Source organism: Sinohyriopsis cumingii, chromosome 8 (genome assembly GCF_028554795.1).
Source record: "Sinohyriopsis cumingii isolate HCF-2022 chromosome 8, ASM2855479v2, whole genome shotgun sequence".
In the NCBI taxonomy this organism is placed as follows: domain Eukaryota; kingdom Metazoa; phylum Mollusca; class Bivalvia; order Unionida; family Unionidae; genus Sinohyriopsis; species Sinohyriopsis cumingii.
In genome coordinates, this window is record NC_142968.1 from 98,453,529 (window position 1) to 98,481,475 (window position 27,947).

General features: G+C 34.5%; 1 protein-coding gene across 2 annotated transcripts in view; it reads right to left on the bottom strand.

The window, feature by feature from the left end:
• Window positions 1–27,947, bottom strand: part of LOC149794215 (colorectal mutant cancer protein-like) — an 89,336-nt gene that overhangs the window by 32,672 nt on the left and 28,717 nt on the right. For both annotated transcript variants that reach the window (XM_089968327.1, XM_089968326.1), the window contains exons 4-6: window positions 10,588–10,701; window positions 3,396–3,538; window positions 798–898 (exon numbers count right to left, since the gene is read on the bottom strand). In XM_089968327.1, the coding sequence (XP_089824453.1) occupies window positions 798–898; window positions 3,396–3,538; window positions 10,588–10,701 (358 nt within the window). The remainder of the gene's footprint in view (window positions 1–797; window positions 899–3,395; window positions 3,539–10,587; window positions 10,702–27,947) is intronic.

A 27,947-nucleotide genomic window follows, 5' to 3' on the forward strand; every position in this document is an offset into this window, starting at 1 on the left:
TGATCCAGTGTTTACAGAAATGATGTATCATTGTGCAGAATTACCCGACATGCAAAATTTGCCAACATGGTGGTACATGTGTGACTTTCAAAACAAATAATATCGTTTCAGAACTTATAAATGATCCTTGCATGCCTAGTATTGTAATGCAGTATTATTTACAATATATGCCATGTATCTGAATATAAATATAAAACGTTCCCTTTTTGCAGGTACAAAATAAGGATCTGTGTGTCAAGCACTTGATCATAGTATTGCTGTAAAATGTGTAACCTTCACCAAAAGGTCAGAAAGGTCAAGCAAGCATGTTGCAGAATGTTGCATAAGGAATGATCTTAGTTTATAATGTTACCTCCTAATTATAAAGCAAATTCATCATGGGGTTTAGGAAATGTAAGCAAGTGAAAATAAAACAAACTTTGACCAAAACCTCAACACAAATCTTCTATAACTGTGATGAATTCATCTCAAATATGAAGAAAATCCATTAAGAGGTTTGCGAAATATAAGTAAAGAAAAAAACTGTAACTAAACCTTAATGCAAATTTTCAAAAGTGAACTTGATCCATATGGGTGAGCGAGTTTATCATGGAACTGTCATAACCTCACAATGATTCATGCAACATATGGTGAAAATCTATCTATCTGAATTGAGACATGGTGTCTCCCTATGTGACTTTGTACAATTTTTACAACACAAAATATTAAACTGGATGCTTCTGACAAAAAATGATATCTAGATCTGTTAACACAGGCTAAAATATAAAAGTTGACTATTCCAGGTGATGTAAATTTACCAAGAATAGCACCTTGGGAGCCATTGAAGTTGATACTGCCTCCATCTTGACTTTTGGTGCTGACAGCTGGATCCACTTCTTCCTCTTCCTCATCTTCCTCCCTGAGAGGTAAAAATAATATATGCAGGTAAAAATCATTTACTGAAAAGAATTCCACTCAATGATCAAATTCTCATCTATTTAACTGAAATATTCTTAAAATACAAAACCAGGTATAAACCCAAGGAAACTGTCAAATTAAAAAATACAACAAATTTAGGCGATCATGTAAGTAATAATACAAAGTTCTTAATAAAAATGCATGAGGTCATGTCAAATATGCCTAAAATTTAAGACTGGTACACAATTGTTCCAGCAGAGTAAGCCTTGTGGCATGCCTAAAATTAGATTCTACATGTGATAAATTCCCAAGACAGTTTGTTTTAACATCACAGATGAAATAAAGTTCAAGTATTTTATGCAGTAAGCCACTGCCTGTAATATTTACATTGATCAAGGGGATGTGAAGTGGTCAGCCATTGGTCAAGGGGATGCGAAGTGGTCGGCCATTGATCAAGGGGATGCGAAGTGGTCAGCCATTGATCAAGGGGATGCCAAGGGGTCAGCCATTTATCAAGGGGATGCAAAGTGGTCAGCCATTGATCAAGGGAATGCAAAGTGGTCAGACATTGATCAAGGGAATGCCAAGTGGCTGACTAGTTATATGCTACTTCTACTGACTTCAATGTTGCCACTCTTGTCTCAGTGATCAAACAAAACAACTAAATGGATTTTTGTCCACCAGTGAGTAGGAAGTACATGAACCTTAAACCCTAATTAATTAGTTAAATTTCAGGTTTCATGCTGGCTTGTGATTAATATCATTTTTTAATCTTCATTCTTGCTATTGCCATCTAATAGGCTGAGAATTTAAACTGACTGGCTGACAAGATTGCAAGTCAGCTATGCTAAAACAATGAGTCCCACTGAGATTTCATACTTTGCACACTTACCATGCCAAAACAATGAGTCCCACTGAGATATCATACTCTGCACATCAGCTATGTCAAAAGAAATCCCATGGAGATTTCATACTTTGCATACCTACCATGCCAAAACAATAAGTCCCACTGATAGATCATACTTTGCACATTAGCCATGCCAAAACAATGAGTCCCACTGATAGATCATACTCTGCACACCTACCATGCCAAAACAATGAGTCCCACTGACAGATCATACTTTGCACACATAATACGTTTATTATATACTCTAATTTATGATTTGCATCAGTTATTAACTCGATTACCATTCCTCTAGGGAAGAAATTACAAACATGGGAATAAATCTTTTTTCTTTAGTAATCTTCATTCATAATTTCAATCCTGACACACATAAATATATTAGGCAAAATGAAAGACATGGTGCTGAATGTTCTTTGATGTCATAATGTCATCATAGGCATACTTATTGACAATGTATACTGTTTTACTAAAAAGTATACTGGAAAATAGTTCTCATTTACCTTCAATAATAAATCTTCAGGTCAAACTCAGAATATTTAATAATGTTCAGTTACCCCCTTTTGTTGACATTTTGTCATGGCAAGTTTTGACAATAAAATCCAACAATATTTATTTAAATAGTTGAAAGGGAAGTGTTAGGACAGTTATAAACTGCAATAACTGAATCATGTCCACTTGAAATTGTTCATCTGAAAATGAACACAATCTGTTTATTAAATATATATTGTATTGTTACCTGGTAAAAGAAGTCTTGCTACAAAATGTGTGGTGATATACTAAACTAGTGCATATTAAAAAGCACAGGGCATTAACCATCACATTTCAACATACTTATTTTGTGTAAATAATCCTTAAGGAATAATTTTAAAAAACCCACAAAAACCCTGCTCTAACATAGTTTTCAGGTCTACAAAGGACATTTTACTTAAGTATGTCAATTTTGGGGATATCACCACTTAATGCATGACTTGAAATTATATTACATTACAACATTGTCAATATGATATCTCCTGTCAATTAAGTGTGTCACATCAGAGAGATTGGGCGTAATATTATGTGATTGAGACTCATTAAAAAATGACTAAGCATGCTGTCAATGGTACATGATATGCCTGCCATGCAGTAATACTGTTATAATACTTCCTCTGTGTAAAGCTGTGTTTTATTGGACTGCATACTTAAATACTAAAAGACATGGTACATGTTTAGCTCTTGTGCAGTGGTGATGTCACTAACTGATTCTGCCTGGAAATGCTAAATGATTGTCTCTGCCTTATCAATCTTCCTTGTCTCAAATGCAAGCCTTCCACAAAATTTTGTCAAGCTAAAAAACACAGAACTCAATTTACTCTGTGGAAATGATACTCTTCTTGTAGTCTCCACAACCTGACATATTGATTTAAAAATTGACTGATGCATCAGGTACATATGGTATTCAGAATTAAGGATAAGGATGGTCCCTTTAATTTTCCTGTAACAGCCAACTGTACCTGATGAAACTGATCTCAATAAGCCATACAATTACAAAGAGCCAACTGTACCTGCAGACACTGATCTCAACAAGCCATACAATTACCGTAACAGCCAACTTTACCTGATAACACTAATCTGATGCCTCTCAAATTTCTTCCTGAGTTCAGCAATAACACTGTGTAGTTCTGTGATTCTCTCCTCATAGCGGAATGTTGTCTGCTCTAGTCGTTCCTCAAAGTCCTCATGTAGTGTCAGCTTCTCTCCCTAAAATCATATTTATCACATTATGCACACATTCCTTAAAGTCACAGTGTTATCATAAATAACAATACAACATAATTATCAAAAACATCATATTCCTTTTGGTCACAGTGCTATCATAAATAACAATACAACATAATTATCAAAAACATCATATTCCTTTTGGTCACAGTGTTATCATAAAAAACAAAACAACATAATTATCAAAAACATCATATTCCTTTTGGTCACAATGTTATCATAAATACACAATACAACATAACAAAACATCACATTCCTTATGGTCAGTGTTACCATAACTACAGCAAGTAACAATACAACATAACAATGCATTACATTCCTTATGGTCACAGTGTCATCATATATACAGCAAGTAACAATACAAGACAACAATCAGAAACATCACATTCCAAATGAAGTTGAAATGTGACATTACAAGCAACAAGGTCACACAGCAACTCAAATTACAATGTGACCTAACAACCAGCTAAGTCACATAGCAACATAATGTGCTTGCAGCTTAGTTTATGTTGTTTGTTCTACTGATTACTCCTAACAAACTGCAGAGACACTTATCTACCTGCATATTATGTGATGGTAGATCTGGGTTTGTACAGTTTGCAGTTACACTCGACTTATATATCAGTATATACAATAATATAAAATCCTTTGATTCATGGACTAAAAAGCTAAAGTTTATTAAACATAAACTTAATTAAACTTGTTGAATAAAAGGTGCCCCTAGCTGTGTGAAGCTCAAGGCATATATTGTTTCCCAAATTTTCAAATTTAATGAACACTAATGTTTTATCTTCTCTATATGCATATTCATTTTTTCAGTAAGAACACATCAGATTTTTTATTTTAATACTTTACAACTTACATAAAAAAGTCATTCTTTGGTTAGGCATTAAAGGTACATTACAGATAAGTCTCCCCAAACAACAAGGCCTTTGTTTATAAACACGTATCCATCTCCTAAACAAGAGTATATTTGGTGTAGTCGACCATATACACACTTGATTGGAGGGTTCACAGGAGTTAAGAATCCTACTAAAAGATATACCATGATATACCATGACAGCTGATTTAGGCTGGTCTAGACAGAATTTCAGCCTGTTACCCAATGGTTGTGAGTCTAAGAAAACAACAAAGCCATCCTGTGGAGGAAAGAAATATTACTACAATATACTACCCATTAAAATCCATCAAGAAACAAAAACAAACTTTAATGAAGGTAGGATTGAAATAAAGTCTGATTTGTCTGGGTATAAAAGGGACTATAAAGATAAGAAAGATGTAAGTTAAATTAACAAATGGCTGAAAATACAAGTATCACGCAAGCATGAAAAGTAGGTCACAGTGACACTGGTCTACTTCAGGTACTCTTGCTGAGATTTATCCAAATATAAATTTTAATTTGTGGATGTACAATAGGGTCCAAGATTTTGAGTGTGTAATTAACAAAAAGTGTGTGTGTGTGTTTGTGTGATTTGGCTTTTTAACGTAGCTTTAACAAAAAAATTTCAGTCATATCACTAAGATGTCTGCAATGTGGCAGTTTATGCTAATGTCTAGCATTGGGGCATCATGCCACAGACATGTAGCATGATGTCCCACACAGTCACATTATCCTGACACCAGGCCGACCAGTCCTAACACTAACCTCTTAATGCTGAGCGCCAAGCAAGGCAGCTGTTAGTACCATTTTTGTAAGTCTTTGGTATAATTCGGCCAGGGTTTGAACCCACAACCTCCTGCATCTGAGGCAGACACTCTAACCACTAGGCCACCGGAGCGGTCTACAACAAAAAGTAGATATTATCTCATTCATGTGTGAAAATTAATGCATACTAGCACAGCTGTGCAATGATTGAGTTACTCATGTTGAAATCCACAAACTTTTTTATATGCCAGTTGTACATTTCTCTATGAAAACTGGTACACATATTGGACTAGTGGTCCTGGTGTGTCTTTTACAAGCATTATTTCAAAGTTTTTATATTGTTTTTAATGTTCTGTTCCTTTTTCTGCCCATAAATTTATCCATTGTCCACACCTGTATTTCCTGGGCAAAACCTCAAAAACAATGGAAAATGGTACACATGTGACTAATTTGTTCTGCTGATCTTATACTGAACCTAAAGTTGAATAAGGATATTCCCACTTTTCAATGATATTGCTGTATTAATATCATGATTATAATGAACCTCCCAGATGGGAGTGTTTTTCTTCCAAGATGAAGGGTGTCTCCCATCCTTCCTGTCACATAATAAAATCTCTTTTGTCTGCAAACTTATTACTGAAAATTTTCATTTTCAGCAATTATTTTCACACCTTACTTCCAGTTTTCAACTCTGTCTGCATGAGTTTGAGTCTAGGATTCGGCCAATGTGGGTATGTGAGAAAGCTTGCCAGTAGCTTCTCATGATCGGTGGTTCTTCCGGGGTTTTCCCCGGGTTCTTCCTCCACCTTTAATACTGGCCACCATGTATAGCTTATCGTGTGCTGAAAAATGGCGTTAAACCCCACAACAACAACAACTTCCAGTTTAGTATATTTATGGTAATACTTCCATTGATCATGTAACTGCAATCTGATTAAAACCAGATCTACACTGTCCCACATGAAGATTTTACAGCGAACACTTAGAGGTCAAGTTTTCATGACCTTTGAATTAACCAATGGAAATGCAGCTTTCTGAAATTTGAAAGTGAAAGTGAATCAAATCATTGAACACATATTGATCCTCTTCAGCCATACTACACAGTCTCCAAAGCATGAAGATTGTTTAAACCATTACTTCAAATAGTTTGAGCATGTATCATTGTGTACCTGTGAAAACATTGTGTATTATGTCAGAACATTTTGCATGTGAATGTGGATACGTTCTAGTGTCATGGAAGATTAAAAATAAAACAGGATCTTTTATTTCCAAATTTTTGTTATTGCACTGAAAGTTATAGAAAAATTTCTGCTCATATGCGTGCCAATTCAGGAATTTTAAGTTCCCTATAGACTTTGAGACTTGATTCTCCATAATGAATCCTCATGTGAAACTAGGCTTATAATGCACCTAGCATGCCTTCAAGCTGGTTCCTTTGCTGTTGTTGATCTTATTTGCGAATGAGTATGATAAACCACTGAATAATGTACTTACAATGCTATCAGTGTTTAATTAGTCAGTTGAAATGACCTGACCTATCACATGACCAAGACCATTGGGTAGGATCTGCATGACTTCTAACTTTTTTAATTCCATGCCCATTATATAATTTGATACAAAAGACTACTAATTAATGTGATAATATAATGCAGGTCAGTGTTTAATTGATTGTAACAATGCAACCAACACTTATGCAACTAGGAAATCAAAACTCAGCTGGTACTTGATTAGTTTCTCACATAAAAATTCTCACAAGTATCAGTGTGACAGCTGATTACCAATTTTCACACTGGAATACAAAATGGCATATAACATTTATCATGATCACACTGGAACTTAATTAAAAGATAAAACTGAAACACTAATTTCACTTAAAAAGATTATTCAATTGGTATTTATAAATTATAAGTGACACTTTTAACTGATCAAAACCTTGTCATCAGTTTTACTTACAGAATATTAAGAATGGTTTTCTACTTCTAATTTATTGTTTAAAAAAACATTCTTTTCTTATACGTTATGAAGTTCAAGATACTGAATCAAATTTCCATGCATTAACCACTGTTTTTAATGCTAAATTGTGCAATATCAATGTTTCATTTACCAATTCTGTGTTTAATAGCAGGTTTTGCAAGTTATCCATGTATACTGAACAAGGGAGTGGTGTGCTCTGTACTGCAGTGAATTGGATTTAGGGTTGAAACTAAAGAGTTTACAAGTAATTATAGTACAGTTCTTACATGTACAAATACCTAGTGTACTGCTATAACACCTGGTAGCTGAAGCAAGCTTGTCAGTCACTCCCAAAACATTTCATCCACCTAAAACAATACTCATGTAATAACCAATACATACTGTACTGTCACTGACCTAAATACCCAGACATTAATAAAATAATTCTCATTGGCCAGATAATATGTACTATCCTGACTATTTTGTCCAGAAAATATTTTTTATGTCATCATGGTATCTATGCTACAAGTAAGTGGTCTAAAGACTATGTCAATGTGGTCATGTATGTGCATTTATTCAAATTAAATTAAATCTTAATTGTTGTTCTAAAACTGAATGTCAAAATAGTTTAACCAAACTCTATTCAGTCCTAACTGCTGAGTACTTCACACCATAAATGTCATCAAAAACATTCCAGATGAAAAATTATTCATCACTGTGAACTTTTACAATGCCAAGCACTAAACTGGTTAAGAAAAAAGGACCCTATCAAAACAAAAAAAGGGTAGTACAAATTTGTTTTCGTCATACATTGCTTTCATTGTTACCTCACAGTGCAAAACCCTTAATCTGGTTTGTACTGGATCACACCTTTAGGTTGACCTCATTAAAAAATGTCCACGTAATTTTATATTGATTTTGCTGTACGTACTTCAATGGGCTAGTAAATATAGACCTTTCAAAAAGGAATACAGATGTTTTAGGATCCAAATAAAAAAGTGAATAATTGCCATTTAAAGGTAAATCTATGCTTAATCAACTTCTAAAAAATGACACACATTACTGAAATAGTAAGTCCTGAATGGTCACATGACTTGTATGACTTCTATTATCAGTAGGTCTGTATCATAACCCTGCTTGCCATGAACACCTGCATAACATTTCAGTGTTCTTTTTACAACAAAAAAAATTCTGGTCGCATTTTTGGTGTTTGTTTTCATTTTGCTTCAAAACTATGACAGCCTATTCATTATGTACATGTATTACCTTTGGTTATGTCATTTGAAACTTTCCTATGAATGTGATGCAGTTCTAATATCAATTTTATTTCTGAATGTAAAGATTGTCTTTGATAATAAGATGTATCACAAAAATAATATACATCTATTCATATTATCTTACCTCTGATAATCTTATAGATAATCCATATTTTCTTCAAAAATGCTTCAAGCAACCTTGACACTAAAACACCAATATGGTGATGACTGCTGTAAATATGTAATGGAGAAATACATAATGGAGCCAAATCACTTAGACTGGTTTAGGAATTTAACTAGACTAACTGTTGATACACCAACAAACAAGATTCCATTTTTTCAAAAACACACGAAATTTCTTTCATGAGACAATCGTCTACGATGAAACTTTTGTATAGCTCAATTTGTACAATAATTAGGTCATAATTTCATTGGAATTAATAATGAAACTTCTTATCATCTTCAGGATATATCTAAGTGCCAGTTCAAGAATTCTCAGAAACTCGCTTGCCCACAATGGTCTGTATCTGTGAAATTATGCTCTTTATTTTACGAAGTATTCATTTCGCTTGGCTGCCTTGTTATCTTTGATCACAGTCACGAATGGGTCGGTTAATTTAAGGTAGTTTAGGTTACATACACAATAATATTTTAAACTGTGTTCGATCGATCAAATGAAGTGAGTTCACCCAACATACGACCGGGGTCGCTAGTTTTTAAATTTGTAGGATTTTCGTGCCTTTTAACTTTTTTTATTCCACCTTCATTTTTTATTCAAAAGACATAATTAACATGATAATACAAAGGAGGCCAGCTTTTAATTAGTGCAACAATACAACAAACACTTCCGGAAGTCAGTTATAAAAACAAGGTCGGCACTTAATTAGGTTCTAAGAGAAATGCTTGCGGACATAGCTATTACGGTAGATTGACGCATTTTACATTACATTTACAAGAGGACACACTGCACTTAAATGAAACTAAAAGATAGAACTAGAGCACAAATTTCAAATGATAAAAAAATTATTTAATTTGTATTTATTAATTAAAGTACTGCCTCTACTCGACATGAGTGACATTTTCATTGATCAAAATTTCCTTATATATTGTTAATTGCTGTGTACTAGAAATGTCGTTTGAAAAGAAAATTAAAAAAATTAAGTGACCTATTTGAAAATTTGATATTTCATAGTGTTGATTAAAATTTCCAGGTCCTATCTACAATTTCAACAATAAAATGAAAGATACATCAAAGTTTCTGTTACCAATTTCAATCGCAATTTTCTTCAAGTTCAACAAATAGGGATCGATTTTTGGGGTATTTTCTGGTTTAAAAAATGGGATCCACACCTGCATTATAAGCTGGTTGGCAAGTTATCAGGGCGCAAGTTATTGAGGGAGTGGTGTATAAAGTAATTTCATGTAAATATTCATAACTGCAGTAATGTAATAGGTAAATAATAGGTACATACCCCTCCCCAGTGCAAACTTGATCAATGTGACCCTAAGGCTTCTTTTCTTGGAAAAACTGAGAAAACACTACATTGGGCATGACAGAGTTCCAGATAAGAATTCACTAAACTGGGTATTTTACTCACTGGTTTGGAACTATCTGAATTTTTAAAATTCGATCAAATTATTTTGTGAATGCAGCAAAACACAAAAATTATGCAACAAGATGTTGATGATGCCTTCAGAATGTGTCAAAATGTAGTTGAGTGTACATTTGATTATATGACTGTATCTGTGTGTTCTCACAGTGATCAAGTACTATCATTTAAAGTGTACATCTGGAACATGAACATATAGCATAGTTTGTATTGATCAAATGTACTATTATGCAATATGGAATGTACCTATGGCAGGTACAAAACAGCTTTACAAAACATGCTTGATATTAAACTGTTTTGTGTAATTTGAACACATTTAAATAGTTCTCTGTGTACCTCAAGTCTAAATGTCTGTAAAAAATTGCAAAGAAATTGTTATTCTAAAGCATTTTTACACTTGTGCTTAGACCCTATTCTGACTCAAAGCAATCTGGGTTAATGAACTACTTCTAGAACATAAGTTACAATATATTCCCAGGAAATGTCACTTAGGTTCAGATACTTCAGGATAAATTGAGTACAGATGAATGTAGTCTTACTGTATTTTACTTAACAAAAGATTCTCACATGTGCCTTGTTGAGTTCCTTCTCCAGTAAATCCCTCTCTGAAATCACATGCTGAAGGCGGCTTCTCAACTCGATTATCTCCCCTTTCAAGGAGGTCAGAGCAGCTTGGTGAAGCTGAAAAAATTAATATCAATAAATTGAACAAATGTTTACTCCTACATGCATATTACATTTTCTTTGTCAGTTTAAAAAAAAAATATGCCCCTATTAGTCTGCATGCACAAATCGGGTCTAACTGCAAATTGCACAGACTGACCCAGAACTGTCATCATGTAATGTGCTGGCAGATCAGGGTGTGGGCAGTTTGTTAGGAGTAGTCAATAGAACAAACAATATACACCTGATTTAATGGCAAATTATGCAATAGCAGTTCAGAGTCTAGGTTGTTTGCAGTTAGACCAGTCATATAAGCCAGTATATACAGCACCTGTATTGAGGATTTATATCTGTCTGATAGTCTGCATTCTCCTCAACGTAGAGAAAATCTCACCCACACTCACACCCCAAAATAATTTTTTAAAACTTCACCTCTTCATCATGTCTTAAATTAAATGTAGTAATGAAATATTCAGAAACTTATCAACATAAAGTTTTTGTGTTCCTAGTGTGTAAACATAAGTAAGATGGCAAAATCTGCTTAAGAATTATTAAAATTCTCATTAAATTTAGTTGAAATAAATAAATGAGCCATTGCTAAAACATTTCATTTCTATCATTTAATTAATGACTTAATGCAAACATCTTAGTCTACTTAGTCTACAAATGAATAAGTGAATTCAATTTTTTCCCTAAATTTGCTAAAGTTGAGTGCTGAGTAAAATCTTTGATTTACAATACATCATAGAGGAAATGAAATGATATCAACAGCATCCTGGTGTCTGTGTTTTATCTGTTTTATTTCCAATCCTAGGAACAATAAAGAGTAGTGTCCTTATAATATTTCTAATGTATTTATTTAAGTACTCCTATTGTAACCCTAAAACACAACAAAATGCATGTATTACTGTATACAGTTATTTAAAAGTCAAATCCAACTGAAACTGCACAGACACAGATCTGCCATTACATAACATGCTGACAGATCAGGGTCTATGCAGTTTGTTATGAGTAATCAATTGAACATGCAACACAGACTCTAATCTGCTGGCACACAACAGATTAGGATCTGTGTTGTATTAAATTAGATCTGACTTGTAAGGAATGATATAAGGTATTTATTTATTATGGGAATCTGGATGCAATGATTTTAACATGTATTTTAGATGATTGAGTCTGTTCACAACTTAATATAAATAAATTGATAAATGCATGCCAATCTCCTATCTTTAAACACTTGTAAATAAATCTTCACAATATTCAACATGTTTTCTAATTTAAAGACAGACCCCTTTATTTTACACCCATTCACCCGCACCACCCTCTGCACAACCAGGATAAACGTTTGGTGTATGAATGTGATCAGTGAAGTGGAGATGGCTCCAAGCCCATAAACTTTTGCCCCCAACCTAAGGCACAACAACAAATGGCTTTAACTGGGGAAACAGTTACTGAGGAAATGGTCTGACTGCTGATGAGCAATGAAGACTTCATAGGCAAGGTACTACATTAGCCTTTGGACTAAAGTCTTTGCCTTGAATGTATAACACAGTCAAAACGTGGATTATCGACTCCCTGGGAAACATCAGTTCTGTCTGGAGAAATAATGTCCAGTTAATTGATAATAACATAAAGAGCAAATTGTAAATCCAGGGGACATTAAATTTTCAAGTTGTGGTCCATATGGATGAAAGGTCTAGAACACTGGTGTATCAATTACTGATGGCTTTACTGTATACATGATAGTGTGCATGGATAACTGATAGCCTTGCTTCATACATGGTGGACGATTTCTGCATGATACTTCTTTGTATGGATTTATTTGATACAGAACACACACACCCACATTGTAATGCTGGCCATGGAGTATACTGCCCTAATGCAGACCACCTTATTCAGCACTACCTTATGATAATGTTATCCATGGCAGCCAGAGCAAACCTTATATTAGTCCACCATATTCAGCACTACCTTATAATAATGTTATCCATGGAAGCCAGAGCAAACCTTATATCAGACCACCTTATACAGCACTACCTTATAATAATGTTATCCATGGAAGCCAGAGCAAAATGTATATCAGACCACCTTATACAGCACTACCTTATAATAATGTTATCCATGGAAGCCAGAGCAAACCTTAAATCAGACCACCTTATTCAGCATTACCTTACAATAATGTTATCCATGGAAGCCAGAGCAAACCTTATATCAGACCACCTTATTCAGCACTACCTTATAATAATGTTATCCATGGAAGCCAGAGCAAACCTTAAATCAGACCACCTTATTCAGCATTACCTTACAATAACGTTATCCATGGAAGCTAGAGCAAACCTTATATCAGACCACCTTATTCAGCACTACCTTATAATAATGTTATCCATGGAAGCCAGAGCAAACCTTATATCAGACCACCTTATACAGCACTACCTTATAATAATGTTATCCATGGAAGCCAGAGCAAACCTTATATCAGACCACCTTATACAGCACTACCTTACAATAATGTCATCCATGGAAGCCAGAGCAAAATGTATATCAGACCACCTTATACAGCACTACCTTACAATAATGTTATCCATGGAAGCCAGAGCAAAACTTGTATCAGACCACCTTATACAGCACTACCTTACAATAATGTTATCCATGGAAGCCAGAGCAAACCTTATATCAGACCACCTTATACAGTACTTCCTTATTATAATGCATTCCTTGGGAGTATAATGCCAAAAAAATGAAATCACCTTAAACAGCACTCATTCCTTATAATGCTATCCCTAGGGAGCATAGTATACTGTCCTAAAGTGAGACCAACTTAATATATAGCATTCCCCTAGTGTAAAGTCATCCATATGATCCTTTCGTTTGTTAACAAAATTAGGTTCTGTTCCTCACTCCTAGGGGATACGTGTCACTGAGTGGTCTAAAAAGCAATCGCCCTTACCAATCACTGAAATCTCATCTCTGTCCAATGGGTTTGAGTCTTGATCTCGGACAATGTGGGAATGTGAAAAAGCTGTCAGTATCATCCTGTAGGTTGGTGGTTTTTATCAAGGTTTCACTGGATTCTTCCTCCAACAGTTATACTGGCTGCTATGTATAGCCTATCCTGTGCTGAGAAATGGCATTAAACCCAAAACAATAACAACAACAACAAAGCCTCACTCCATTACACACCCTACCCCCATCAAATATTGTTTTGTCTGAACATTTGCGTTATTGGAAGAAGACATTACCTGCACAACCAGAATCATGAAATGAGAATTTTTGTCCAAAATGTAAATTAAATTATACATGTTGGTCAACAGCTAAAAAATACTCGAATATTATTTTCTCCATGTAGCTTACAAAAGATGTCTGCTTTAAGGTTCTATGTAATTTCTAATAGCAAGTTGTTGTTTTATTTACATAAAAAAATTCCTATATATAATGCAGATTGTGAAATGCTATCAAACAGTAAAAGCCATTGTAAATACATGGATGTAAACAAACCCCTACTAAGTACACTGTAGTTATTGAAGATTTTAAATGCCAAATGCCATGTCTTGAATTATTCATGGAAGCAAACTGCACTGGCATGCTTGCATGGGCAATGCTAAAAGCTATTACAGCCTGCATCTCAATCTTGTTGGGAGAAAATTGAGAAAAGATGAAGTGAACTCAAATACACCAAACCTAATTATTCAAATTTCACAACATGTTCTCTATTACCACGTAATGTGGCTCCATACTGCATATTGCATGTTTGAATATACATGTCTCATTAAGAACACGCAATCTAAAGAAAATGGTCAATAATAGTCAATAACGTTGCTTTTTTATTCATACAGAAACAGAGGAAAGTTTGCACGGAATCTTCTGGAAAGAAGAAGTTGATGACATCAATGAAAATGGAGACATGAATATTAGACTTGTTTATTGCCACTGATGTTTCAAAATACCATGAATCACACACAAGGCCGTAGTACCATATATATGACTAAAGTTTTGATATGACACTTTCCTCATAATTTTCTATATGTGTCATCTTAATTTGCTTTGGTGTTTTATAGCACAGCAACAGGAGATTCTTCAATGCCAATCCTATTGAAGTAAAGTACCTTGCCCAAGGACAAACAACAGTATGATTCAATAGTAGGATTCAAACCTGTACCCTTCTAGTCACAAGTCCAGAATGCTAACCTCCGAGTCACCACAAATCCTGCTTCTAATATCATCTCTTACAACATGCAAGAGGGTGCAGCAGGAAGCATGTTCTACATTCCCAAGCATGCTGAGGTTTATGATGAGCTTGGCTATGGCAAGTGATTAATAGGAACTGGCACATGTTACATTTGAAACAATATATAATCTTTACACATTTCCCAGTGTCTAAATTAGTCATAAAATGACAAAAGTTTACGGGGAAAAATGATACCATACCATAAAGAATTAAATCAATCCCTAAGCCTATAAGGCAAAGAAAATAAATATGTGTTTCCTATTGCATTGGTTTTAAAATTAGAGTAGGCAGGTAGCTTTTATATATATATTTAATGTGATTTTTTTTACCATGGGGAAAAAAATGCTAGGGTTCGTAATAAGAAACAGGGATAGTTGGCCAACCAGAAACACATGTTTTTTGCCTAAGTGACAAGTTTCCAACACATTAGAAAATAACACATTTACAGTACAGTACAGTACTTGTGTATTATTGTGCATCATTATTTGATACAGCAGTGGCAATACAATATATTCTGTCATAATAAATTAATGAAATTCTCAGTACATTCTATCTTTACAATTCAAATCGATATACTGCACAAAGTACAAGTTGATAGGTGAATGACCATGAATGCACAGAACATAAATAATTTGAAACAATAGTGTTTCATGATGGTAAAGTTAACACAGCTTATCTGTATATTTGGCAAAATGGGGCAAGTGTGAGTTGTGAAAACTTTTGAATAAATTTTCTTAAATCCGTGATCATTATCCCAAGTAGTAACCAATCATGAGTTACTATTCACTCATCTGACAAGATAACTGATTTGGCATATGTCTTTATAGCTCGTTTAATGTAGTTGTATGTATGAACTTTCTTGTATTCCTTTAAAATGTTTGACAGTGCCAAATAATAGTTAAATGTTGGCTAGAGTCTGGCGCTAATTTAAAAGAAAAGTTCCGAAAGATAAATCAATTGCTGGCTTAAGTTAGCAGCTGAGTGGAATTTTTATATAATTACAGACAGGCAGGCTGTTTATATTCATCTACCAAAACAGCAGAGATTCAATAAAACTTGAAAAGATCCTGTACAACCCAACTGCCATTAGTTAGTATGGTGGTTAATATTCCTATTTGCTGAAACGTTTACAGTGTGCACATACACTAAATCACAAAACTGTTTAAGACAGCTGGAGTACAAAAGATGGATTTATTAAGTCTGAAGTATACACATATACTCATTTATCAGTCAACTCAAACAACAAAGTCCATGACCTACCATTGCATAATGCACCAGCAGATCAAGGTCTATGTTGTTTATTCTATGATTACTCTTTACAAACTGTATAGATCAAGATCTGTCAGCATATAATGTGATGGCTGATCTGGGTCTGTACAGTTTGCAGTTGCACTCAGCTTGTAAGCCAGTCTATGTGGTACTTGACTGATCATATGGCCAAGCCAGGCCTTAAACCTGCACAGGTGCATCTACCCCTTTCAAAATACTGTTGTTTTTAAGCACATCTTATTACTGCAAATCTAGCAAAAAAATGTGATAATTAAAATAGTATAATGTTGAAATATATAAAAGCCACTTTGTAAATATTAGCATCTTATGGTATATATTTGCTTATGAGAGTAAGTTGAATCCAACTGTAAACTACACAGACCCAGATCTGTCATATCCTGATATGCCATTACATGTCCCAGCAGATCTGGGTCTATGCCATTTGTTGAGAGTAATTATTAGAACAAACAACAAAAACCCTGATCTGCTGGCACATTATGTAATAGCATATCAGGATTTATATTGTTTGCAGTTGGATTAAACTTACAATCAAGTATATATAGTACTGGTCAGCATCTATGATCAAGATTAATGCTGCTGAATATTTATCATGAAAAATTAGTATAAAACTACTCAGTACAAATTGTTATGATAAATTATTATTATTACAATACATGCTCAAACAAACTGAGTGGAATCTGTTTAACGATAATGAGGACTCCCATGCTTGCTAATACCCAGATCCCCTATTCTCACAAAATTTGCAAAGTATTTTTTTAATGGTAGAATCTTTTAATGATAAGCCCAGTCAAAAACTTCTAAAAATGTTACAATTCTGATAACCTGGTCTTATCTCGGAAGAAAATATATATTCTGCACTTGTGTCTACACAATGTGGTATTTGATTTGACTTTCAATTGAGTATGTATGGTAATTCTACTGCTACTGCTGCTGTTAACCCAATAAATTACTGCCAAGATTCATTAAACACTCCATGTGTTTGATTACTTAATCTGTTCACCAGCTGAAAATATTGCAAATATCTTCTGGCTCCATGGCTTTTGAAAATTTAAATTAGATTTTTCTTCCTTCCCATATTTATCTGAACTAATCCATCCCTCATTTGAAATCTGACTTGAAAGCACGATACACACTATCATGCAAAGAAAGTAATAATGGTACCACAGCAAGAGGAGGCCCAAGTGGGTTGATACACATGTGACTCAAATATAGTAATAAGACAGGTGCCCTGGCTTGAAAGACATACTCAAGGCAGGATAATTTCCAGCAATTAGAAATTGATGGTATCTACCATGTTGCTTAAATGTGTTTTTCTTCTCTAAATAACTTCAGCTAAACTAGACCGTGTGTTACCTTTTTTATAATGTTAAAGGTGTTCAGGCCAGGGCTGTACCTAATCACTTTTGGTCTGAGAAAAGATGGTTTATAATGTTTCATATGGGAATGGGGTTTTTTGAACATTTTAACCAAGAAATATCATATTCAAATTCATCATTTATTTTAAATATGTGCATATACAAGTCAAAGTCGATGACACTGTAGTAAATATTTTAAAATGGTAAGATCTCTGTCATTATTTGTATGTAATGGAAACACAATTATCAAACAACATGTATCTTGTATAAATAGATGTTATCATGAAGGAAAAAAGTTATAAACCAGTAAATTTCATCGTGTATGTCTACCAGCTGGTGAATCATAGTCATTTTTTATGTGGATTTGTCCTTGTTCCATAACTCGGTTCCTTTCTGGTGATCAATAATTTCACAAACAATATCCTGATAGCACAACAAATTTGTATAACAATACTAGTATTACATGTGTGACGATATGTCACTACCAGAATCCAAGAAAAGAACATCCTCATTACCAAACCCAAGCAGGCACCATGCATCTTAGCAAGGGGAACATCAGCAACAGCATTGTTATCACCAGTAATAATACCAGTTGGCTTACTGTTGTTGTTGTTGTAGGGTTTAACGCCATTTTTCAGCACACGATAGACTATACATGGCGGACAGTATTAATGGTGGAGGAAGAACCCGGGAAAACTCCTGGAAAGAACAACCGACCCACGAGAAGCTACTGGCAAGCTTTCTCACATACCCAAGTTGGCTGAATCTGAGACTCAAACCCATGCAGACAGAGGTGAGATGGCAGTGATCCATAACGGAGAGCGCTTTAGACCACTCGGCCACTCGGGGCCCCATGTTTGCTTACTAAACCCTGCCCTAGCAAAACAGTTTGTAACACAATCTGTGAAAACATTATACCATACATAATAAATCATTCTGATTGTGAAGAGTTTTTCTTTTTCTGACCAGGGAAATTTCATCTATTTTCACATATGTCAGAATTCAAAATGAACATGAGATTTAGTTTTGTTGCTCTTGTTATTGTTTTGAGTTCAATGCCATTTCTTAGCACATGATAAGCCATACCTAGCGGCCAGAATGTATGGTGAAGGAAGAACCCAGGGAAACCCCGGTAAGAACATGAGAAGCTAATGGCAAGCTTTCTCACATGCACATTGACCGAACCTGAGACATGAACACATGCAGACATAGGTGAGATGGCAGTGACCCAACAAAGGCTACCAGTTACTTCTGACTGTACACATACAGGTATAGAATGATAGCAAGGATGTTTCTAAATTATTTACACAAAAAAGTACAAAACACAAAAGGATTTCTTTTCAATTACATTAAGAAAGCAACTGGTGATTCTAAAGTACCAATTATGAATGAGATGTGATTATCATGCTTTTGTCACCCAGTATGTTTGTTCTTATACCTCTGTTATTTATGACTGCAATAGTTTATAAAACATTATATTTGAGCTCATTTTCGTTGGCAGAACACACAAGCTAAATGCTATATGTAACTGAAAGTTGTAACAAAGGAACATTATAATGAAGACTTTGAAATACACTGTAGTTATGAATTTGGAAATTAAAGTTAAATGTTCTAACTATCCAAGAATGTAATAATGTAATAAACAGTATCATTTGTATGCTTTGCACCTGGTTGTTATGGAAGCCATGCCAAGTCTGATCAAAACTGACAAGCAAGTACTGAGAAATAAACTCAAAAGTAGTTTTTCACATGCTTGCTCTTGTTGCCACACCCTTGCTCAGGGAGCAATGTCAGGCACAACCTTGATTGAGCCAAAAAACACTACCTGATCTGAACAAACGTGTCTCTAGAATAATGGAGAATAAGTTGAGAAAAAGAGTTTTCCATAACGTTGCAATGGAAGCCACACTGTTGCTAGGACAGCCATCCCAAAAATAATTTTGACAGAACATATCATAAAAGAAACCCAACTTCAACCACGATTGGCTCAGCCATTCTGGAGATGCTGAAAATATATTATCCAAATTTCACCAAGGAAGCCGGGACCCCGAGTGGCCGAGTGTCTAAAGCGCTCACCGTTCCGGATCACTGCCATCTCACCTCTGTCTGCGTGTGTTCGAGTCCAAGGCTCGGCTAGCGTGGGTACGTGGGAAAGCCTGCCAGTAGCTTCTCGTGTGTCGGTGGTTCTTCCCTGGGTTTTCCTGGGTTCTTCCTCCACCAGTTATACTGGCCGCCATGTATAGCCTATCTTGTGCTGAAAAATGGCATTAAACCCTAGAACAACAACAACAACCAAGGAAGCCACAGAATTAATGTAGAAATCAACCATCAAAATATCAACAGAATGTTAAAAAAATTTTCCTATGAAGTCTGATTAAAATTAGCTCAGAATGATCAAGAAAAAACATCCCAAACACCATCTTGACAGAGCATGTATTAAAAAAGCATTCCTACCACATGTGATCAATTTGGCTTAGCTGTACTGAAGAAGTTGAAAATGGTTTTTCAATGTGGTTGTTAGGGAACCACAATATTACCAAGAGAGTCACCTGAGAAACAATTCTGATAAACCAGGTCCTACAGAGAGTAATCTGAATAAACATGGTTCAACTTTTCTAGAAAAGCAATCATTCATAAGTTTTCCAAATGGTTGCTAGGGTATACAAGGAAAACCACTGTAAACATAATTTTGAAAGATCATATGCTAAGAAACATTCCATTTGCACATGATGTCATATTATCCCCATTATTTGTATTACATATATACTATAAACAGTTAGCACCTTTTTCTTAATGTTTACAAGGAATCCACCTCTCTGGAGGTTCATTCGTTCGTACACTCTCTCCCTCCCTCCTTGTCTCTCTCTCTAGTCACCTCAAATAAAACTTTATATGGATTACGATGGTGTACATCTGAATGCACGAGCGTGTCATTGGTTTTATACTCAGATGTTGTCTTCCGTGCAGAGACATGTTCAGCATTGACATTTAAATTTAAAATTTGATATATAATGGAAAATCTTTTGACAGAGTCCTCAAAAACAGTCACGGTATGACATCTCTGTTTGAAATCGCCACTATATGTTTTAATTTGTGTAAAATTTCTGTAAGCCAAAATGAAAGATTTCTATTATTTCTGTAGTTTAATTGTAATTTGGGTTTTTGAAATGTAATGAGGTGATCCCGATTTGGGTGACCCTCGTCAGTTTTGTTATCTTAGAAAATTGATATTTTCCAAGAAATGTTTGTATCTAAATATAATTTTGAAATGGAAGCCATGTTTGTTGAACTCAAATAAACAATCCCTGACAATCATTAGATTAAAACATACAAACTACAGGATGTTTTCCATCACATCCACGTGATGGAAGTTTTCAATTTGCTTTTTACATCAAGGTCAACCACACCTGAAAGAACTGAAATCGAACCAACCTTGATTAAAAAGCCAACACACATACATCAGTGCTAATGCACAATACAAATATTATGTACATATTAACTACACAAAAACCTTATCTTATGGATACTCAAAAATAACACGATTTTGGTCACAAGAAACTACCACCTAAATAATACATATCCACAATAATTTGACAAAAATACCAAGTGCTAAGGCACAATCAAAATAAAACCAAAATTTATGGATGCCCGCTACATTATCTATAATGAGGGACCACTCCAATACCACATTCAATCTAAAACTTAAAAACAAATAGGATGTTTTTCATCACGTCCACGTGATGGAGGTTTTCAATCCCTTTTGTGTTTTCATGAGTATCCATAACCCACCCCATATGCTAAGGCATATATCCTCTACAGATACACAACACACACGCATAAACAAAACAAACAAGTAGACACCTTATTATTTTGTAAGGGGTTTCTCTTTATGATAAGACAGACAAGGACAAAAACTCGACCTAAAAGGCTGTCCAAACACAAACATATACAACAACAACAAAAGCACCAAATACTTTACACACATGGACATTGGACTCTGGCAGAGTCACTGAATACAACAACAAACCATAGGGAAAGGGAAGGAATTTATTCCATAGCCGTACCTTGCTCATGGAGTAATAGTACGACCCTAAATCTAAGCTACTAAGATGGAAATCAGGCCCAATGAAAGCACTGACATAGGGAAGATAGTACATCACATAGCTATATGGGTTAAGAGAACTAAATTATTTGATTGATCAAATAATAAAGCAACCATGCTAAATTTTTACCAGATTATTGTTTTTAGACAATAATACTTATACACAAATGGGAGGACAGGGGAAACCTAACACATTTTTTGAAAAACAGGGTGTCACTTCTAAGTTCTACCAGCCATATTTGCTGGGATGGAGCTAAGAGGTGTCAATAAATCAAATAAAACACATTAGCTCTGTTTTGTTTGATTTAACCCAAAACCTTCAACTTAAGTATGTCACAGAATTAGGCAAAGAAATAACTTGGTTTTGCCTTAGAACTATTCGAATATTTCTTGTTGTACATGCGTACAACGTTATCTAAGGTGAATATGTGTTTTTCCAGGTAAGCAACTGTTTTAACATGTACCTTGCCAGAAATTACTTGTGACGAAGGAACAGTAATTTCACGATATGCATGGGTATTTTACCCTGACTTTTGCTCACTCTCCTATGGATTTAAGTAAGATCAATTTCTAAAACCGACACTGGTCGTTTTGGATCAAGTCAAGGAGTGTACGCTCTTCAATGTTCTCCTGCCATAGGGGTAAGTGTTAAATTTACATTTCATTTGATATGCGAAGCTTATTCAGTTTGTAATGTCTTATCGCGTAATAATGCATTTATTACAATGCAGATTTGAACTTTGAATTACAAGTCACTATTAGAGGTTAAAGTACAGTATTATCACATATCTAGAGATTATACAGAAACTATTATTATTACCAATTTGGTTTTATTGCAGCTGATTGTGTCTGTCGCTGTGATTGTGACTGTCACTGTGATTGTGACTAGAGCTGTCTGAAGCTGTCTAAAGTTATTTAGAGCTGTCTGGAGTTTCCAGAGTATTTAAGGCTGCGTGCTGTCGATATGTATGTATGTACGTATGTCTGTGCCATGGACGTAGATGTAGCAAATTAAAAAGGGTGCTGTATGCTGTCTGTACGTGTGTATACGTATGACTGTACATGTGGTGGATCCATAAAGGGTGCGAGCGGCCGATAAGAGTGTGGGCCAACCCATGGAATCGTGCGACTGTACAAGGGGTCTAGAAGCATACATTTGGTTCAATTGTTGTTCCAATTGCATTTTTATGTTGATAAGATTATTTTGAATCTTCACTGTGTTCATAAGATTATTTTGAATCTTAGTTGTGTTCATAAGATTATTTTGAATCTTAATAGAGTTCATATTCGAGATTATGTGAATCTCTCTTGTAGTGTAAAATACCGTTTGAAGCGTTATCTGCAGTCCATGAGGTTTCTTGGACCTGTACTTCATATTGATTTAATATTTTTGGTTCATTTTCAATGTGTGAATGTTGTGTAGAGTGATCTGAGTCAGTTTTATGTTGAGAGCATGAGAGAATCATTGTATTTTTACATCATATATTTTTCTTTATTAATTCATTTCATAAATTTCCATCTTTCTCACATTGTATTTGTCTTATTCATTTAGTACAAAAACCCAGACGGTTTCTATTCTGCGACAAAGTACAACAGGCATAAATGTTGTTGGTAAGTTCTGACAAAATCATGTTCTAGACAGGTTTTAGCAACAGCTTTCCTCCCACACAATATATTAGCAAGTTTTCAACAAGCAGAGGGATGAGTGCTTAAAGCACAAGTTGGTACCACACTGAATAGAACATATTACAAGACTATTTACTGGCTGACATATAGTGTTCTGCAAAACCCATTCTTATTTTTACTGGATGTGTCATCCATTGCCAAGATACTGTCAGAAAATAAAAAACTAAACAATGGAAAAGAATTTGTTGAGCAGTGGGAAGAGCTGCAGTATCTCAGCTGACTGTGTGTCAGACTCTGATATCTGCCCAGGTCAGGTCAGGCCAGGCCAGGCTGACTGTCCGCTTGTGTGTCCTTGGGAAAGATATTTTGTTATCAACTCCTTATCACACAAAAAATAATATGTTAAAAGTACAATTCAAACTAACCAACCAACTAGTATCCTAGTTTATTGCAAAGTTAAACTTTCAATGCAGCTACCTTGCATGATTCCAAGCATAAATATATTTTCAAAATGACGTTTCTGTTGTTTGTTTTTCTACAATTCAAATGCCTCACTAATATGTACAATTGAAAATGAACTCAATTTGTATTCAAGCTCAAAGCAATAGTTAGACCTACAATAGGATCTTTAAAAAAAACCTCATATTTCCTATCTATACAATGTCAGTGCTGGGTACCTGTTTACATGTTAGAAATAGTCCACACTTTCATATTTAGTTTGATTAATTAGGTCCTGAACTGCATGGTACTGCACTGTATTCTGTTTACATAGAATAAAATTTGGTATGGGGCAAACTGTCATAAGAAAAAAAGAATACATTTACTGCAAACCAATTGGTTTAAAAAAGAATCAGGTCTGAACCAAATTTGATACAATATACTGAAGTAAAAATACAATTAGGTCCAAACCAATTTTTTTAACTACCTTTTGAACAGGATAGTCTGGACATAGTGATCAGTAGTGATCAAATCTATTTACATATCAACTGAAGTTTTTAAAGACTTGACACAGGACTAGAAACAAATCCTTATCTAGCAGACCTCCCCCTCCAATAAATATGCTTAAAACAATTAATGTTCAAAAATTCAATTTTGGGCAAATAGAATGATTTTAGACTTTCACAACCCTGTACAGACATAAAGCCTACAGAAAGAAAGATAGATTAAGATACCCACATGGTCTTCTGCTTCACATGGGGTCATCCCTGAATTTTTAGATTCCTATCTGCCAGCACACAGTGTTGAGTGAAAAAAAAAAACATATCATAATTTTCAGCACAATATTTCCTGTGAATGCATTACCTCCAGTTCAACAGTCATATCCAAAATTTCATCACACTTTCTTATAAACCTTCTTCACATTCCTCTGAATCATTCCATGAACTCTTCCAAAATATATTCCTACTCCTCCAAATTCTCATCCTGTGTATTGATTTTCTGGTGTTTTTCAGTACAAGGAATTTGGTATTGACAGATCATGCTGTAAGCATGCCCCATTCTGACCAGTAACACACACTGCAACCACTAGTCTGGTAATACACCAAACAGACTGGTTCATTACAAATGAAGCTGATTAGGCAGAGAGCAAAATTGGGAGGTGTGTACCACATTTCCCCTGTGTGGGGTGGGTGCATGGGTTGAGTCTATAATTAAAAAAAACAAACTTTTTCTTGAGTTAGACAAAATAAGCCAGATTTTGTGTAAGTGGGGAAGGAAGCAGGCTTACTGTGGAAAAATTACAGCTCTTAAGTTATACTATTAAATTGTTTTTACCTATTATTCTGAATGCAATGCATACCTAGTAAATAGTTAGAATGTACCCATCAATCCTATCCAATTAACCATACAGAATTACTAAGCTTTACTGATCTTTATAATGTGTGTGCCTTCTCTGTGTTGGTGTGCCTGAAGTGGTCCAAATTACAAGACAGCATCCAGCTCCTGCAACTCCAATCATTACTAATGGACCATGAAGTTCAAATGTTCCCCTAAAGGGCAATTTAGTCCAGACATGGGGTATTCCTTCCTCTAAATTTTAGTCTGATGTAATGGCTAGAAGGTAACAGGCATCGCATCACTAATTATACTAATTACTCAATACATGTACATTTTGCAATTTTATTTTCTTTATAAGTTTGTAAAGGTTGTATGTCCTTGAAAACAATGTTCAATGTTTACATCTGATTCCAAAATACATCATATGCTATTTTTAATGAGAGAAAAAATGCAACAACAGCAAAATGGTCACAATATCAGACTTGCATAAAAATCCACAATTTGGTTGATTTCTCCTCAAAAGAGTTATACAATCCAAATGAAACAGACATCAGTGTAGAAAGCTAAATAAAGCTACAGTACACTTTATTGTTTTCCCCATCATTCTTTGTTTTAAAACCAATCAATAATCCCAATGAAAACCACAAAAATGAACAAGCAATCAATAGAAGGCAATTATCTCACTTAATTCCATTATAGGACTATTTAATTTCCTTGCTGTTGCTTCCTGCTTTCTGTGCAAATCTGTGTAATTGAGTGTAGTAATCATTAATGCAATAGTCCACACGAAAAGTGTGGTGGGCATGTCCATGCTATAATGGTCTTGGTGTGCAGCTGTGGATTGGTTTTAGATTTCTGCTTTATGGCACAGCAAAGTAAAATGGTTATTTACTGCCAAGGCAATGGGGTATGGAGCTCATATACTTCCTTTGAAGCTAATAAGTCATGTCACCCAAACACCTGATCTGACAAATAGAGAAAAAGATTACTGCATCCTTACTTTAATCTTTTTTCTACAGACACATTTTCCTGCTGAATTCAAATTTAAGTATGTCATTATTTTATTTAAATTTCTGACATTAAAAAGAAAGGCATGGGCTTTATATCAGTCCAACAGTAAATGTTTGTGCATTTTTAAACATTTTATTTCACTGATTTCTGTTGATTTAAAAGGGGGAAAAACACAATGACAAGCACCTTTTTAGCCAAAAGTCCAGATTACATTTATGAACAAGGATGTTCTTTCTTTGTTTCTTTTTAAAGTCTTTTTTTTATACTATTATCATCTCCTGTTGTAATTTTTTTTCTCTTTGATAGCTGACCTATATTATTAAACTATACTAGTATACACAATGTTCTTACAGTAATTATTGGGAATTCAATTTTAATAATAATAATAATAATAATAATAATAATAATAATAATAATATGTTTATTTGTAATACAGGCCACTGGCCCATTATACATATCCATATATCATGTGTAACAAAAAGATGTTTTAGTGCGTAACAAAAAAACATCATATATACTGAAAGTGATATACATAAAAGTGATCATTATTGCATTTTTTTAATTGGATGAGATACACATAGATATTATGCAGTAATCACACAAACCAATTTAAGGGGAACCCTAAAACCTGCATGGAGCATGTTTTTAATATTGATCTTAAATCGTATGTAGCAGGAGTCGTTGATAAAACAGTTTCTGTAATCTTAAAGGCTAAATTTTTATAAAGTTGAATTTTTATATAGAAAGGTGGGTAAATATTTTCTTTGTATTTCTCCATATAGCAGACAAACAGTAATAAAATGGAATTCATGTTCGATGTTAAGCTTAAAAATTTGATACAATCTTTCCTCATAGCAAATACTTTTGTATCTTCCAGTGCTACCTCTGACTGGCAAGTTCCCCACCCTAAGCATACTTATTATATAAGAAAAATCTCAATCTCCCGACAATGTGAGGTATCATTGACAAGTGAATTCTACATCCAATGACCTATAGAAATGAAGTCTTTCTATCAACTTAATCTCATTCTGCAACTTTTGCTGCAAAATATCTTCACATCTCTGGCTGAACAATTTAAGTAATATATTTTCATTATTTATGCCCTGAGTACACCAAACATTGCCAAATCCGAAAGTAAAAATCTTTTTAACACTGTTAGCCCAGCAATCACAATTTTCCCTCTGTCTTAACTGTAAATTGTAGCACGTTTAGATTATCTGTCTTCCAGCATTCTTAGTTATCTTGGTCAATATTTCAAAATACGTCTATATCTTATATAATGCATACTAATTCTTCCTAATTTGTTATATTCGAATGCATCTGGAGTAGACTTAGATGGACCAAGAATATATTTACAAAATGTCAAATGAGCTTTTTCAATATCACTGGCTCATAAAACCCCCAAACATCAGACCCAAAGTCAAGGATGGGAGCTATCTTCACATCAAACAGACAAAGCAATCCAGTAACGGGTAATCTGCCAAATTTTGAAAGACTGCTTCAGTATATGCATAGCCTTCAGCATCTGCAAGTATAGAGTTTTCTGGCAAATATACCAAGAGTTTTTTGAAGAAAATATGCATCCTAACTACTAAATGTTTCAATCTTAACTTCTGTATGGCCATAGTGCCACCTCTGCAAAATACAATCACTCTAGTTTTTTTCCATATTAACTTTTGATTTCCACTTTACACAATATGTATGCTGCCTACTGAGCATACTTTGTAACTGGTGAGCAGTGTCAGCAAAGACAATTAAATCGTCTGCATACAACAGTAAAAATAGTTCTAAGGTTTCTACTGACATTCCCCTGTTCCCTTCAGCTAGAAAGGGTTTCATATTGTTCAAAAATAAAGAAAAGAGTAAAGGCAATAAAACA